Genomic DNA, 16,905 nt, shown 5'->3' on the forward strand with positions numbered 1-16,905 from the left:
TGAACTAAAGAATATACTCAGTTGTGAAAATGTGAGCAGAAGTATCCTAACACAAACAAACACTCAATGACACATTCGGCTGACAGAAATTTTCCACAGGTAATCAATTGAATAATCTTCAGTTTCACACTTGTGTCATTTTGTCATATTATAGGAAATAATCTGAAAACGTTTTGTATTAAAAAATAAATAACAATAAATCGTTATTAATAACAGTACTACATTATTGTTCACGTAAGTTTATTTTAAAACTTTGTGTTTAACGTAGATACTTTATCTAAAAGTATATTTCGGCGTTTTCTGCAGACATAAATATGCCGAAAAAATTCGCTGGTGAAAACAGCAAAGCTGTCGCAGCTCGACAGCGAAAAGAAAATGTGAAGCAAGAAAAAGATCAAAAAATAAAGAAAATGATGGAGGACGCCGAGTGGGACGACAATGATGACAAGCTAAAAAAGAAACAACAGAAAAAGGTTAGAATTCTAGAACATTTAGCTCTCCTAGAACCTGCTAGTGCTTATCATTCTTATTTTTATTCCCAATACTATTATCGAAGTACTACTGGCAGCTGTAACTTGGCATGGTTGCAGCTGCCAAAGTTTGCACTATTCACTTTCAATTTTATCAAGACACATTGGTAAATAAATTACTTTCAGCATGTTTCGCGAACTACAAAATGTGGATCTAACTGGCTATATTGAAAACATGCGCAGGATAGGCAGATACGGTACTCGAAATCGACCCCTTGAAATAGAATTGCTAAGCAAGAGAATGGCCAAATACGTCATAGAAAATAACGAATACTTTTACGGTACACGGATGTCCGTGTCCGAATATTTAGATGAAAATGCAAGAAAGAAAAGACAGCTCTTGCGAGATCAAATGATTGATGCACGGAAAAAAGGTCAACATGCTGTAATTAAGAACAATAAATTATATATTGAAGGAAAACTACAGAACTCATTTGAAGAAACAAAACAATTTAACAAAACCGCTATAGATCAGTCGAATACAAACAAAGATACATACGCGTACACTCAAAGTCAACAATATATAAATAATACCCAAAATCACTCCTTTCGTTAACTCTGACCAGGACAGTAAAATACTCTTTCAGAATATGCAAAGCCTAAACAACAAGATACATCTACTAGAAGCATTTATAGAAGAAAATCCTTCATTCAAGATAATATGTTTGACTGAAACTTGGCTAACAATAGAACAAATAGAAGTTATACAAATACACGGATATAAAATTGGAGCCTCCTTTTGCCGAAAAACTCGAACCGGAGGTGGCGTTTGCATTATTCTACAAGAAGAAATAGACTTTATTTATAAACAAGATATTACTAATATGTCTGTTGAATACGTTTTAGAAGTTTGTGCAATAGAAGTAACTAGAAATAATTTATTAATAATTAATATGTATTGGAATAGAAGAGAGGAAGAAGTATTCTATCAACAAATACAAAACATTCTAAATTATATAAATTATAAATACATAAAATATAACATTATAATAGGCGGTGATTTTAATATAAATATATTAGACCGTAACTTAAAAAGTTCCGAATTCATTGATCTTATGTTAAGCTATAACTTTGTACAACATGTAAAAACTCCTACACGTATTACTAACACATCATCCACATGTATCGATCTAATTTTTACAAATTTCAATAAAAAAAATACCTACACAAACGTAGAAGAATTTGGTTTCTCAGACCATAATGGAATAGTTTTAAAAATCGATATGCTACAACCAAATCAACCACAGATTTGGTACACATCAAAAAGAATATATAACAAGAAAAACATACAACTATTTCAGTTGTACTTACGAGAGCAAAACTGGGATGACATTATATTACAAAATAAAACCGTAAATGAAAACTATAGCGCGTTCAATAATACGCTACTCAAAGCCTTAGACCATTGCATACCTCAACGCAAAACAAAATTAAAATCAAAATGTAAAAAACACTGGCTAACTGAAGGTATAAAAATCTCTTGCAAACATAAACGATTATTAAAAATATTAATTTCAAAAAGCAAAAATATAACTTTATTAAATCATTATAAACATTATGAAAAAATATTAAAAAAGACTGTTTCGACAGCTAAAAAACAACAATATATAAAAAGAATAAACAAGTCAGAAAATAAAATAAAAACAATGTGGAACTTAATCAATGAACGCACTAACAAAAAACCAAAAAGAGATAAATCTAACATTAAATTATGTATAAATAAACAAATTATATCTGACCCTAAACAAATAGCCAACTACTTTAACGATTTCTTTGCCTCAATAGGTGAAACAACTAACGACCTAACTAGCAACGATTCAAGTCAAACGGATGTGAAATACCCCACAGAAAACTCTATGTTTCTCGAACCGGTAACCCCTAAAGAAATAAATACCATATTAAAGAATCTAAAAAATAAAAAGAGCCATGGCCTAGATCACTTACCCCCATTGCTGTTTAGACAGTGCGCTGACGAGCTCACTTTACCATTTTGGGCGTTAGTAAATCAATCATTCATAGAAGGAACGTTCCCAGAACTCTTAAAGCATGCTCTAATAAAGCCAATACATAAAAAAAATGATAAAACTGACGTAAACAACTACCGCCCAATAGCCCTGCTACCCACAGCGTCCAAAATCTTCGAAAAAGCCATGTGCAATCGGATATATCATTTTTGCGAAAAATATAAAATCTTTAACGACAGCCAAAACGGTTTCCGTAAAAAACGATCCACGACCCTAGCGGTATATAAATACATTCAAGAAGCTTTAAACATAATTGACAATAAACATTATGCAGTAGGCATATTACTGGATATGACGAAGGCCTACGATAAAGTGCAGTTTAAAATACTACTAAACAAATTATACGCAATAGGAATCCGCGGTAAAGCCCATGAATGGCTGGCATCATACCTCAATAATAGGGAACAATTAGTAGAGATAGAGTCATTCAATGAAAAAACTAATGACATTCAAATTATAAGATCGAATTACAAAACCATAAACGCATCAATCCCTCAGGGAAGTGTCATTGGCTGTCTTCTCTTCCTCATCTACATCAACGACCTGCCCTATACAGTGGAGGGACCATGTGTTTTGTTCGCTGACGACATCTCGCTACTTATTTCATGCCCAGACTCTTCCAATCTTAACCAAAATATTAATTCTATTTTAACAAAAACCATCAACTGGATGAGTAATCATAACTTAGAAGTCAATTTCTTAAAAACTAAAATTATAGCTTTCCACCCCCATCAGAAAACATCTCTAGATATTAACTTTTGCTTTAACGGCACTAAAATAGAAAATGTAGATTCTTTCAAATTACTAGGACTGACCATAGACACAAACATCAACTGGAAGTGCCACATAAAAAACTTAAGATCTAAAATATCTAAATTTTCGTACGCATTACGTGAGCTAAAGAAAACGACCGATATGAAAACTGCATTGATTACATATTATGCATACGCCTATTCGTGGTTTACCTACGGCATTATACTCTGGGGGAACAGTACAGATGCACCAACATTATTTACTCTCCAAAAAAAGTTGATTAGAATCATAGTAAATATAAAACCTACCGACTCCTGTAAACCATATTTTAAAAATCTTAAGTTATTAACCTTGCCTAGCATTTATATTCTAGAAATTTGTAAATTCGTACGCCACTATCCAGAATTCTTCAATAAAAGAGAAGAAATACAAAATAGATATAATTTAAGACACAAAAACCGACTCAATTTACCAAGCTCCCGCCTAGCGATGCACTCTCACGGACCATTAGTAATGGCAGTTAAAATATATAATAAACTCCCAAATAATATAAGAAACGAGTCTAACCATTCTAAATTTATCAATAAAGTAAAAGAACTACTGATTAGAAATGTATACTACACTATAAACGAATATCTGGAGTAATTTATGTGTATATCTAATATATTAATAATTATTCTAATTGCCTGATATAATTCTGATCGCGGTAGGTGTGTGTATGTGTATGTGTGTATAAACATATATGTGCATATATGTATATATGTATGTGTGTATATATATACATGCACGTGTTGTATGTATATATATGTATATGCATGTATATATATATATATATATATATATATATATAATGCGTGTAAATGTATGTAAGTGTATGTGTGTGTACGTGCATTGTGTGTAATGTATATATATGTATAGGTTGCAGTCGGAATAGCATTAGGTCTACCGAAGAAATTCATTTTTAATAACTAATATTAATTATACAAAAACTTAAGTTTATTAATAGTAAGAACTTAACTAAAGATGTACCAAATAAATATGCTTAAGAATATTATGTAAAAGATAAACGTTATAATTTAAAATAGTACAATAAAATTGAATTACTCATAGATTGTTAAAAAAAAAAAAAAACATAGTACAAAATAAATTAGGATAGATAAAACTAATATAACCATTAATTAAAGGAAATTATATACAAATACGCAATTCACAACATTAAAATATATCATAATACATATGTCATAAATTTACTTAATAAATAGCATTATCCTCCTCTCTCCTACTTTTGCTGTGCCCGACAGGGTCCATAATGAGCTGTGAACCTAGTTATAATTTACCACCTATGTAACATTATGGTATGCAATAAAGATTTACTTACTTACTTACAATTTTATTTTATCAACTTCTTTTTCTATTTACAGGAGGAGCAGGAAAAAAAACGGCTGGAACAGCTACAGAAGAAAGCAGAAGCGAAGGCACTGCTAGAGAAAGAAATGGAATCTCTGAAGGCTGCTCCAAAGGTAGCTCCACCTCCACCCAAGATTACAAGGGCACAAATCGAGAAGATGAAGGAGAAGAGCATGAAGGTTGAGCCCGTGAAGGTGGTAAGATACAAAAATAATACTTTAATACTGATTTTCAAAACCTTAATTAAATTGTATAATAAAAAAATTTGCTATGATGAGGAGTTTAAGAGATGAATGGGAGACTAATCTCCTTAGCTCTGAGATAAATTGATTGAACTGGGGCCTAATCACAATACAGGGTAAACTTAAGAACATTAAAGAATAGTAACAAGATCATTAAAAAAGTGATTTGCAATAGGATTCCAATAAGAAACAAACAGAATTGCTAACATTACTTTTTGTATAATTTTCAGCCTTCTAAAGTAGTGGTGGTAGATGAGACCCCACTTGAGGAGAATCTCAACAGAATCCAACTTGATGGTGAAGTGGCACAGACTGTTGATGAGGCTATCTCCATACTTGGGTATGTGTCAATACTTTCTATCATAACAGTACTGAGACAAAAATAGAAGATCAAATTATTCATAAGATTTACAATTTTACAGAGTTAAATATTTACAGTACAATCCTTCATAAAATATGTTACATTTTCAGAGAGAAAGGTGGGGACTCTGACAGACACCCTGAGAAGAGGATCAAAGCAGCTTACACAGCATTTGAAGAGACTAACCTACCTATACTAAAGGCTGAGAACCCAAGTCTGAGGCTGTCACAGCTCAAACAGATGCTAAAGAAAGAATGGACTCGATCCCCACAAAATCCAATGAATCAAAAAGTCTGAATGACATTTGATTACCATGCTAATTGTTGCGGGCCAACAAGCGTGAGAAATCTCTCAGCATCATATGTACTCTCGAAAACTTCCAATTTGTAGATTTTTTAATATAAGGTGAAGTTTTACAAACATTTGTATAATCATTTACAAGTATTAGACTAATATTATGCAAGGTAAAGAAAAAAAATCTTTGGAAAGTGTGTCTTATCGAAAATGTTGAGCATTTGATGATGTTTTTAAGACAGGGATTGATGCTAAGGATGTAGACCACCATCTTCTATAATTTGCTCTATAAAAGTCATTTTCCTGTCCTGCTATTTTTAGGTTATTTGTTTAGTCAAGTCAGTCTGATAACTGTATAGAAAACAATGATGTACTGTAATGTTATTACTAATTTATTTCATAAAATGCAGTCTTACATATTAGGTCATAAACATTTTGTACTAGACTATCCCAACACATTGTAAATATTAAATACAATTATTCTAAATTCACTCTGGTTCATTACTATATTGAAGGGCAATGCCCTTGCGGCCCTTTTCTGCCTTTTTCACTTCTGTTTCTCCTAGGTTTTGTTCCAGTCCTGTCCATGTCCTGTCTTGAAGACTTTGTCCTATACTTTCTAGAGCCCAGTTTTGTTTCTCTGCTAGTTCTGTACTAGTACCTTCATTTGCGTCTACTTTGGTCTCTCTTATCTTTCCTGTAATAAGGCTGACATCCATTGTCTCCTTGATGTGGTCTATCTCACAATAATTACGTCTGCCAGGCAACAGTTGGTCATAATCAGTGACATGTGTAGAGAAATATGGTTCTCTGTTAGCATTCAGAGCTACTTCTAATTCATAAGGATAGACTATTGGTTTGTAGAAATCTCTGGCACTATAAAGGTCATTTTCAGGACAAGCAATCATTACATAGATATCAATCTGAAGCAGAACAAATGAATTTTAAGTTATAGATATACAAAAGAGTTAACAATAAATAATTGAAATAAAGAATGAAACATACTTCAGGAAAATTTGCCAGCTTGGCTACGTTAGGTTTGCCAACAGACACTATGTAACTTTTCTTCCCATTAACTTTACACAGCTGTTTCATCCTACTGATAATGTCCTTGGTCTGATCTCCAGCCAACTTGCACACAAGAATGCCCACAACATTAGCATCCTTGCACTTTTCAACTAGGAATCTGCGGCGCTTGAACCACACAGTCTCCTCCAGATGATCCACCTTCCTTGTATCAGGGTCCTGTAGGTACCATTCAGAAGCTGGAAAAAAGTTAAAAGACTTAATTTTTATAATTATTTAGGTATACTTGACTTGAAAAATGTAGTCAGTCTGTCTGTACTTAATATGTTAGTAATAAAATTTGAAAAGATATTTAATACCTGCAATAGATATGCTATAATTGAAGACTGTCTGCCCTCTTGACCCTATATGAATACAGATGCAGTCCGCCAAGGCTTCCACAGAGAACTCCTCACCGTCTTTGTTCCTGACCACTCTGCCAAGGAACCTATTTGGTTTCTCTTCTATCTCCACATAGGAAATGTAGCTTTTAGGGTAGGATTGGAACCAGTATTTGGAAATGCTTTCTGAAATAATATAATTTGTGTTTTAAACTTATAATAGTCATCAGGTATTTTTTCTAATATTAATGAAATAAATCCATGAGTCCCAAAAAAATTGATGGACCAATAACTGTCTTGAGAGTAATTTACCTATACAATGTTCAAATTCAGCATCATAAAACAAACATAGTTTAACATTTTCATCAGAGCTAAAATGTTCTAGTAGTGTCTTCATATTTTCTTCAACTTGCAGTTGTTTCTTTGGCAGCACTGTGAATACAGGAATGTTGGTTTTGGAGAAGCATGTGTGACCATAATGAACAACAGCATTGCCCTGCACATGCATAGCAGCTACTGAGTCCACACAGCAACTGTAATGGTCATGGTTTTTAATTAGAATAGGCTTAAAAATATAAAAATTACATTGTTTCTACAAACATTTTTACTAGGAGAAGTTAAAGTTTAGTTCTAAGAACTTGGCAAACAACCACATACACCAAAACTGATTAAACAAATACGCACCTGGCGTAAGAAGTGTCTCCAAGAATATAAAGATCAACATCAACCTTCTTCTTGATTTCTTCATAAATCTTTGCACTCACACTTAACAGCTCATCAGGAAATTGAAGGCAAACCTAAGAAAGTATCACAACGCTTAAGTTTTGTTATTAAATACACCACAGTCATTGTATAAATAATGTTTACCGTTTTGAAGTCATTGTTGGTTATCCATTGACATGTTTCCACAATATCAAACCGTGATATTAAATCGTCGAACTGTTCTTTTATGTTACTGATTTCCAGCTCCCGTTCTATGCATAATTTGCCGTCTGTTGTAAAGTTTGCCATTTTTACATGTGATAATTATTTGAAATAATGAAATACATGAAGTGCCAAAGAAAATACGTGCAACTCCGGTGAATAATGACGTTTTGTTTGACTTGACACTGACAACTCTGACAAGTGACAGGAGACAAGTTTTTTGTCCTTGTACAGTGTTGTCTGTGAAAAGTTAAATGATATTTTTAAAGGCCTGCATGTGGATAATTTTGATGGTAATTACAAAAAATGAAAAGGCGGTAAAAATCGATAGTAAAAAATAGTCAGGGTTTTCAAAGTTTTATTATTTAATACATGTATAAAGCATAAATAAGTAGACATAAAATCCTAGATAAACTAATACCCTTCATCGCTGACAGTGATTGTGTAGTTAGGATAGGCTTTTTTAATTAATTTGGCAGCAATCTCGTGGTCAGCCTTGCCATACCCTTGTGAGTAGCCATAAATATGTATCTTGTTATTTTCTGGGTCATGAGATATTCTTCCTCCTCCAAGAGGTTCACAGTCTAAAGGCTGAAGAGCTTCTTGTACCTAAAATAAAATGATGGAGGGTTCTTAAACAATATAGGATATTTTTTATAATTTCTTGTAATAAGTAATTTAATTTGTTTAGGGTTTGACAAACATACAAGCCATACATAGAAAAAAGTTCTACATACAAACAAGGTTAAAACTATAGCTTTAGAGATACAAAGAACATTGAAAATAAAATACACATAAAACTTAGAATATTTTTTCTGTATTATCAGTTCCAAAAACAAAACAATCATCAATGATGTTGTAATTCTAGAAATCAGAATTGAATACAAAAGCAACTGATGAAAGTTGTCTTATGTGCAGATAGTTATAAAATTTTTGGGCCCACTGACCTGGCTCATCCTACTTACTTAGACCAAACTTAGTTTCAACTCTTGTACTACAGTTTGAGCAAATAAATTAACATTTGAACAACTGTTATTTCAAAATATGAGTAGGTACTAACAAAAAAAATATCAAAATCAGGTTCATTTCAGGTTCATAAACCACGCAGTTACATAAAAAGCATGCATTCTTCGGTTGAATTGAGTAAAGTCCTTTTTCAGATGTCACTTAGAAATAAAAATCACTGATAATAAAGTTAATCCTGCCAACCCTTTGTAAACCTGTAGCACAACCTTTGATTGATAAAGTTGGGTCATTGGCAGTGCCGGCGTAAGGACCACCGACACCCCGAGCGAAAATATTGTGGCACCCACTTGGAAGCAATATCAAGTGTTAGTTTTTTGCTGATCCCAAGTAAAATTATATTAAGAATTTCATCTTTCCTTTAGCGTTACGTTTGGCGGTGGAAGTATTTCACCTCTATCTAGTAAACCTTGTTTATATGAGATTAATTTAAGGCGCTTACTCAACTATTCCTCATTAACATACCTCATCATAAATATCGGAGTGGTAGTTACATCTTTTGTAGCCACGGACAATCACAGTTGGTTCCACATTAACCTTTGTTTTGTCATATACATTTAGTAATATATACTTGAAGACCCCGGTGGCATCAATGTCAACTTTAGGTACTGATTCTAGTGCTACTGACATCTTTCCGAAGCACCCTGTAGAAAATATAAGCACAGAGATAATGTAAGTATGAACAAAATACATCGTAAATTTTACAGGTTATTTATGTAAGTACCTCTTTGAATAGTTTTCAAATTTGTTGGTGAAAATACACCAGTTTTTGTGAATGATATAACTCTAAATAACATAACCTAAAAGCCGACAATTTTGACAACACTCAACTACCAATATCAAACACTTGACACTTCATTCAAATACACATACCCATTGCTTTATTTATTATTTTTAATCTGCGGTTACTAAATTCTTTTTCTAAAAATGTGTGTCTCCATTCTTCTAATGTTGGACTATTTTTTGCTGATATTGTCTAACTTATTTATTTTGTCACATTCAGATTAACATAATAAATAAATATAGTTTTTAGTGCATATTTTTTCGTGAATAGATGTGGGCAAAAAAAATAATTAAGTAGGGGGTTGTTCATTGTTACGTCCAAAGTTTCAAGAGATCAAACTAAATAGAGTAGAAAAAATACTATCTTTGGCTAGTCGAAATTCACATCGCACGAAATTCTTATAAAATGTCTTCATTACCATCCAAGTTGACATTTTTGGAGCGACATAAATGACTAAACATCGACTATTTGATTGAATACTGGGAGAGGGTTTATATTCTTTATCTCGCTGCGCGCAGCTCAGCTGTCATTAGTAATTAACTGTCATTTTTATTTGTCTGTGTCTATGTGTATTGTATTTTGTTTAGTTACGAGAAGTAATTTGATAGTTTTCCTAAAATAAATCAAATGAGTGCCGCTAATACTAAAATGGACTCAAACTTGACTGGTAAGATGATTTTTATTGTAGCGCATCATAGTCGGAAAGTTAGAGCTTTTGGGCTAGTAGTATTTGTGTTTAGATTCCAAAAATACGTCAAGGTTATTTTGCTCTGAATTCGTGGTGATATTCACGAAAAGAACTAACTGTGATAATGTTTTAGATATAGCAAATACTTAAGAATTACTTTATTCCTATTTGGTATGTTTGATTTGATTTTTATCGCAATTTTCATCAGCCAAAGACTTCCGTTATCAAATTATTATATTATTTTTCTGTAAAAATTTACGTGGGAGTTCTGGATTCCTATTGTGTGATGAAAAGTAAATATATGTGTGAATCAATATTTCTGTGAGATTTTAATATCTCTATAAGCATAAATGTATATCTTTTGCCACCTAGAGTACCAACTATTGTAGAACTATCAACCAGACCAAGAACAGTTGAACAAACATAGATTTTAAAAACATTGTATTGTACAACATAGAACAAAATTTAAAATAAACAGAATATTTAAATTTTCAGGTATGTGGGTGAGCTTTTTCACGGCAGCAGGCATACCCTCTGATGTGTCTGCAACCTATGCCCTGACCTTCACGGAGAACCGGATTCAGAATGACATGCTGCTGGACCTCAACAAGGAGTACTTGAGAGATATGGGCATCTCACGGATGGGAGATGTGATAGCTATATTGAGGTTAGCTGTAGAACTATAAGAAAAGCTAATGTATTTGTAGAAATATTTGGAGCATGCAATTAGCTGAAGAAAACTTTGAAGATTTACATGTTGAGGATCAATTACCTAGTTTGAGAATAGATGCAAGATTATGCTAAGAGTACTGATTGTAAAAATCATTTGCTTCTATGTGGCTCTTCTTCCCACCTTTATTACTAGAATGGTTTAGTTTCATAGTCATGTCAAAGCTGCTTGTGCTCTGTACTAAATAATATGTCTCTGAACTCTACTGTTTCTTCACAATTATTAGGTACTGTACTGTAACAATGTCCTACATTGTCCAGGCACGCAAAGCAAGTGCACGAGAGCACAGCCCGCGACCGCGTGCTGAGCACGACGACGGCGGCGGCCAAGGTGCCCGTCGCCGCTGTCACTGGCCGCGCCACTGTCGCCTCACAGCCGTCTTCACGTGAGTATTGACAATTCCAGCAATTCTGCAAGTACTAGCAAGTTTTTAAGTTATTTAATACAGTTTGACACTTGCTTCTTAGTAAAGCCAAATCGAAAACATCCATGACTAACTATTTACGTGATAAAAGTTTATTTTCCGATAAATAATCGTGATCCGCCTCAGGATATTTATTAAATTAATAGCCTTCTCAATGTCAGGATAATTAATACCTACAGGATAATTAAATTACCAATCAATAAAAATGTATAAATGTTTTGTCCCCCCAGCGGCCAGTCGTATCCTGGAGCACTACACTCGCAACCCTCAGGTGCAGGAGCCGCCCAGCCCAGGGTCACAGCTCAAGAGGAAGTCTCTTGAAACTGGGCAAGTTGCACTAACATTTGTATATTGTAAATATTGTACTGAACTTTCGTGTCTCAAGTATAATTAAGGATTAAAAGTTTGTTGTAACTTATGTGAAAACATTATGATCAACTATCAACCAAGTCTGTTCTATGTAGATTGTCCACATAGAAAAGACTGAAGTTAATTGATTATTTTTTTTTATCAAATATTAATAATTTATTGTTTTCTCAGGAATAACGACATAAACTTAAAGAAGTCTCGACTCATACGTTTCGCGGAGGCATCGCAGCCGCAGATCAAAGAAGGTAACATTTTGAATGTTTTAACATCATTTGTAGCAAAATACATTAAATGCTTAACTATCTACACATATAAAAATGAGAACAGAATAATTTTGATAGAAAATGTACCTTATGTCTTTATGCTAAAGTTCATTATGTTTACATTAAATTAAAAGAGGGCCAAGTAACTAGGGAATAATGAAGGTCGATGACCTTAGCCAGTCTAATTTATTGGGCTAGATCTAGCCTTGCGGCTTAGTTATGTAAGCGTGATGTCATGACACATCGCCTCGGGAATACGCGAGCATTTCATTACTTTCCATTTTAATTACTTTGGGGTACACTGACTAGACGTGTATATTATACGGTAATAATTTAAACAGTTATTATTTGGGTTTGTCAGCGTCGTCAAGTAATAATATAAAAAAAATCTTTATTTCAGCTTCAAAAACAGTGTTCGCGCGTCTCGGTAACTCTGAACCAGCGAAAGTTTCAATGAAGGCTGCAGTCAAGCCGATTTACGCCCGCCTCGGGAACAAATCAGACAAGCAGGTCGCTGACGCTGTCATCCCTATAGACAAGGATGCTCTCAAATACGAAGGCATCCTTAAAAGTATGCCAGTCAAGAAAGTATTTACTGTTACCACATCACAAAACGACGTGCGTAAAATAGCCGTTAACTGCACCATGCGGGCTGATGAAAAGCCAGTCAGCGTTAAAGCAAAGCTCGCCGTGCCAAAAAGCGTTAAATTCTCCAACCACGTCCAGTACAAAGAAATTGAGGGCAACAAGAAAGCAGCCTTGCAAAAGCAAGTCCAGAAACCAGTACAGAAGTTCACAACTGTGTTCAATAAGCCTGAAAGGAGGTTGTCTATGCCTGAATCTGGTAATGGCGTTAAGGGAAGGCTGGGTACCAAAGATAAGAGCAACAACCTGACTATCACGAGGAACGTGTTTAACAGATTGGGTGTTTGATGTTACGATGACGTGTCCGTGCCTTGTGTCTTGCTAATGACTAATATAACGTGAGTGCGAGCACTGCAAGCTGCCTGCAAGGAGGCAGGAGGTTGACTTGTTGAGTGAACATTGACAATTAGTTTGCACTTTGTGTTAGTGTGGGTAACAGTGTTGTGAATAGTTTCGACAAGTGTCGTTGTTTGTGGAGTTTGCTATTAAAACCATTACTATGATCCATCAGCCAACAGATGTATAAAAAATGACCAAATAAGGTAATCAAACTTGAAAATCTGATTTAATAGTTACATTTTTATTATTTTATTAATTGAGACTGTATTGTATGTGCTGAATATACATTTCATAAATATCAGCGCCAATATCGAGAAGTGATCTAAGTATGAATGATTGTTTATAGCTGTAATCACATAAAAGTGTACTATGTAGTATCTTTAGAAGATATAAAAATCTGAAACAATTGACGCCACATAACGCCTTTGGTATTATCAGTATATATATGATTAATTATTTTGTTGTATGGCATTGAATGCCTTGTATTTATTCACAGCAGAAACTGGTACTGAGTATAGTAGCACCATATTTTTATGTAACGTAACGTAAGCGAATTTGATACCCGAGAAGGGTTAGCAAATGTGTTTGTAATTCTTGAATTAAGACTTTAACATACAGTAATAAGATCGGTATTTCATTGATGGTTTTAGTCGCTAGGTTGTGCTTGACTTTACACATAATGATAACCGATGTTACTTATAAATATGGTACTACTAAACATTTCATGATAAAGCAATTTAGGTGCAACATACGTGACTAAATTAAGGTTTAAGAAAATAAAATAGTTTTTAAGAATCTCTAATATCTTTTTACAGTACTGTATAAAATTGTCTACATTAAACAATGAAGGGAAAAACGGGTCAGACATTTAATTGTTGCATGAAAATATTGTCGAATTAATGTTAAAACCTGTTACATCACCTGGGCCACAATTTTGCTATTTACAAAGGCCGATGACTGAATGGAAAAAGAATCAAAATGACACTATTTGTATTCTCCTAAGCTTATTTTTCCAACACATATTTGGGCATTCAGTATGGGGTAAAATACTCACGGTCAATACATTGAATTTCCAATGTAATGTGTCGGCAAAATGCTTTGGTGAATACGAATTATGCCAATTTTAATCCAATAGCAATACACTTATCGGGCATTGTAAATAGCGGAATTGGTTATTGGCGCCCTGGTAAAGCAGTCAAGACTGTACTTTTTCTGTAATGTTTTAAATATAATAAATAAGTTTCGATATAGCGTTGTTATGACTTCATAATTATCATATTCATCTATTTTTTAGCGTATTAGTGAGTCTAGTTCTATTAATATGTTCTTTATAATGTATTGTCGCCCGTTTTCCCTATTTCTAAACACAAAGACCTCTTCCTATATTATAGTTAGCACTAGGGATGACCATTAGGTGCTACAATAGTGAGGTTTAATGATACAACCGCGTTAGACACAGAGACAAGTAAATTAAAGCGTTTTAAAACATTATTTTAATTTTATTAATTATTATGATATGTGTGTCATTATGATTAAGTATGATATGTGCTTATTCTGTGTCTGACGCGAAAACAAGAAAGGATTTTAACTTTTTTATCATATGATTAAAATTTAATATTACGCGTACATTATTGAATTGTAAGGTAACACATATTATTGAAGTTAGTTGAAAATTGGAGAATAGGAGGAGGATAAGGTATATTCGACCGTCTTGTTACGCCATCACTAGTTCCATTACTTTTATCAGTAAACATAATTATTATAATATTTTGGAAAGTCATACAAGTTTGCCGAAATAATAGATTTATAAGAAAATCAAAATCGTGATGGATCTCTTCCTTTTTATCAGTTTTATGTTATGACATAAATTAAGTCTCGTTGACTGTACCTGTATTTTCAATATGTGTGGACATTGTTGACATTTTATGGCTTCCTTTTAAATTTATTAGTAAAACATTTACTATCAACCATTTTCTTGTATATATTTTGTTTAATAAACGCAATTCTTGATATTTAAATTTATTTACTTTTTCTGTCATACCTTTATGACTCCGGAGAGCCGAGCAGTTGAGGTCCCTTGCCAAAGCCAATGCGCGATGTGTCGCGCGGGTTCAATCCCCGCGTTGGACAAGCGTATGTGTGATCCATGCATGTAACTTAAATGTTTGTGAAACCTCCGCGACACAAGGATTGAATTCCTTAGTGTGGGAGTTGCTTTTTTTAAACACAAACATCTCATTTACAGTGGCTCAAGATACAATTTTCAAATGTAAGAGATACAAAATTTTACTTTGTTTTGAATCACACTTTTCATGCACACAACACCCGTACGTATTAGACATTCAAACAGACGTGTAATGTTAGTTCACAGGCATTTGTCTTAGGTAGGTATGCCAAAAAATATAACGTTTAAAATAAATAGTTTTTAACTAGATTTAACTCTCTAAGACATACTTTTGCGAGATAATCCGCGACAATGTCGTTTAGATCACTTTCTTTCATAGGTACTAAGCTGTCTACTAGTGTCTACCGCAAAACAACGATCCATTACCGGTCACTGTAGCGTCAAGTTATTTTACCTCTTTTTCCCACAACGTAAAAACATAATAATAATAGTTACCCAGTTTCTTACATTATAGGTTCTAGCTATTCTTTGGTTGTACGACATCAATTGCATTGGAATACGCAGTGCCGTATTATCCATAAGTCACTTTAGGCTAGTGCCCACGATGACCAGGGGCCCAGCACTCCCGATTAAAAAATGAAAAAAAAGAACGTTGATTGTAAAAAATCCAAAATTGCGTTGCTATTGTATGAAAAAGGGTGGCCCGAAACGAACTGTGCCTAGGGGCCCCGAGATGGTTAATCCGGCCCTGGGAATACGTTAAGATTTCCTGAAAGGGCTGAGGAGGTTAGGTACACGTACAAACTCAATATTTTTTCAAATAGAATCCAGCTTAAACCTTACTTGTTTGGCGATCACGATTACGAATAAAAAACCGGGGCCCACAATTTAACATGCGAATACGAAGGAACTTGTTATGACAGTTGTCACCCATCCACAGAACGCTAAAGCGTAGCTTCTCTGTGATCATCTAACTTGTACCTAATTGTAGCTACGCCACGAGCTATTCTACGTTCTTTTTGAGCTTCTTAATCTCGCTCAACCTAATTCTAGGTCTATTTAGTTACCTCAGTTTAGTTAACCAGAAATTAGTTACCTACTTATGTAAAAATAATTTTCTTGTGGTTTATACGACTCTTGTTTCACGTAACTGTAATTGTATTATTCTTTGTAGTTAAGTCACTAAAACATTGTTTCACGTACAGCGCTGCGACTTTGCATCACTAGGAAGTCTAGACGTTTGACGTTTGTGCAAGTATTAATTTGTACATTGCTATCCAGAGGCATGATGCCATTTCAGAAGAAAGCCATTTTCTTGAACAAGCCAGAAAATTCAAATCAGGCTATGTAAAAACATATCGTTGCAAAGTAACTGAGACATAATAAAACAAATGAGGGAAAAATCTTATTGACAAATAGTAATAGAATTTCAAATATACTTTAGCTTATAAAACCGTCACTGCCATAACGACAAATTACAACTTGAGTACAACCTTTCATTATATAATTCTGGGTACTTCATTATTCCAATTATTCACACTAGGAGTCAGTGAACTATACCGCGTTAAGAAAAT

The 16,905-nt window shown here is 33.8% G+C and overlaps 4 protein-coding genes across 5 annotated transcripts; 2 read left to right on the plus strand and 2 right to left on the minus strand.

Annotated features, from left to right (window-relative positions):
• The first annotated feature begins 100 nt into the window (after nucleotides 1-100).
• LOC113496669 (coiled-coil domain-containing protein 124) lies at nucleotides 101-6,102 on the plus strand. 2 transcript variants are annotated; one of them, XM_026875958.1, is made up of 5 exons: nucleotides 101-234; nucleotides 307-473; nucleotides 4,729-4,908; nucleotides 5,187-5,296; nucleotides 5,428-6,102. In XM_026875958.1, the coding sequence occupies exons 2-5, from the start codon at nucleotides 315-317 to the stop codon at nucleotides 5,612-5,614; spliced, it is 636 nt and encodes a 211-aa protein (XP_026731759.1). In that variant the 5' UTR covers nucleotides 101-234; nucleotides 307-314; the 3' UTR covers nucleotides 5,615-6,102. The 2 variants fall into 2 exon arrangements, with proteins under 2 accessions (XP_026731759.1, XP_026731757.1); XM_026875956.1 differs by having other exon boundaries at nucleotides 104-234; nucleotides 4,729-4,911.
• LOC113496665 (2-(3-amino-3-carboxypropyl)histidine synthase subunit 2) lies at nucleotides 5,983-8,135 on the minus strand. The gene is made up of 6 exons (XM_026875953.1): nucleotides 7,885-8,135; nucleotides 7,702-7,814; nucleotides 7,330-7,550; nucleotides 6,997-7,203; nucleotides 6,617-6,876; nucleotides 5,983-6,534 (listed from the first exon to the last, which is right to left on the minus strand). The coding sequence occupies exons 1-6, from the start codon at nucleotides 8,026-8,028 to the stop codon at nucleotides 6,100-6,102; spliced, it is 1,380 nt and encodes a 459-aa protein (XP_026731754.1). The 5' UTR covers nucleotides 8,029-8,135; the 3' UTR covers nucleotides 5,983-6,099.
• A 147-nt stretch (nucleotides 8,136-8,282) lies between these two features.
• Nucleotides 8,283-9,813, minus strand: LOC113496671 (14 kDa phosphohistidine phosphatase-like). The gene is made up of 3 exons (XM_026875960.1): nucleotides 9,689-9,813; nucleotides 9,430-9,608; nucleotides 8,283-8,550 (listed from the first exon to the last, which is right to left on the minus strand). The coding sequence occupies exons 1-3, from the start codon at nucleotides 9,759-9,761 to the stop codon at nucleotides 8,356-8,358; spliced, it is 447 nt and encodes a 148-aa protein (XP_026731761.1). The 5' UTR covers nucleotides 9,762-9,813; the 3' UTR covers nucleotides 8,283-8,355.
• A 442-nt stretch (nucleotides 9,814-10,255) lies between these two features.
• Nucleotides 10,256-15,224, plus strand: LOC113496672 (uncharacterized protein C19orf47). The gene is made up of 6 exons (XM_026875961.1): nucleotides 10,256-10,415; nucleotides 10,932-11,103; nucleotides 11,427-11,551; nucleotides 11,821-11,917; nucleotides 12,131-12,204; nucleotides 12,623-15,224. The coding sequence occupies exons 1-6, from the start codon at nucleotides 10,376-10,378 to the stop codon at nucleotides 13,153-13,155; spliced, it is 1,041 nt and encodes a 346-aa protein (XP_026731762.1). The 5' UTR covers nucleotides 10,256-10,375; the 3' UTR covers nucleotides 13,156-15,224.
• The last annotated feature ends 1,681 nt before the right edge of the window (nucleotides 15,225-16,905 follow it).

This window comes from Trichoplusia ni, chromosome 8 (genome assembly GCF_003590095.1).
Source record: "Trichoplusia ni isolate ovarian cell line Hi5 chromosome 8, tn1, whole genome shotgun sequence".
Classification (NCBI taxonomy): domain Eukaryota; kingdom Metazoa; phylum Arthropoda; class Insecta; order Lepidoptera; family Noctuidae; genus Trichoplusia; species Trichoplusia ni.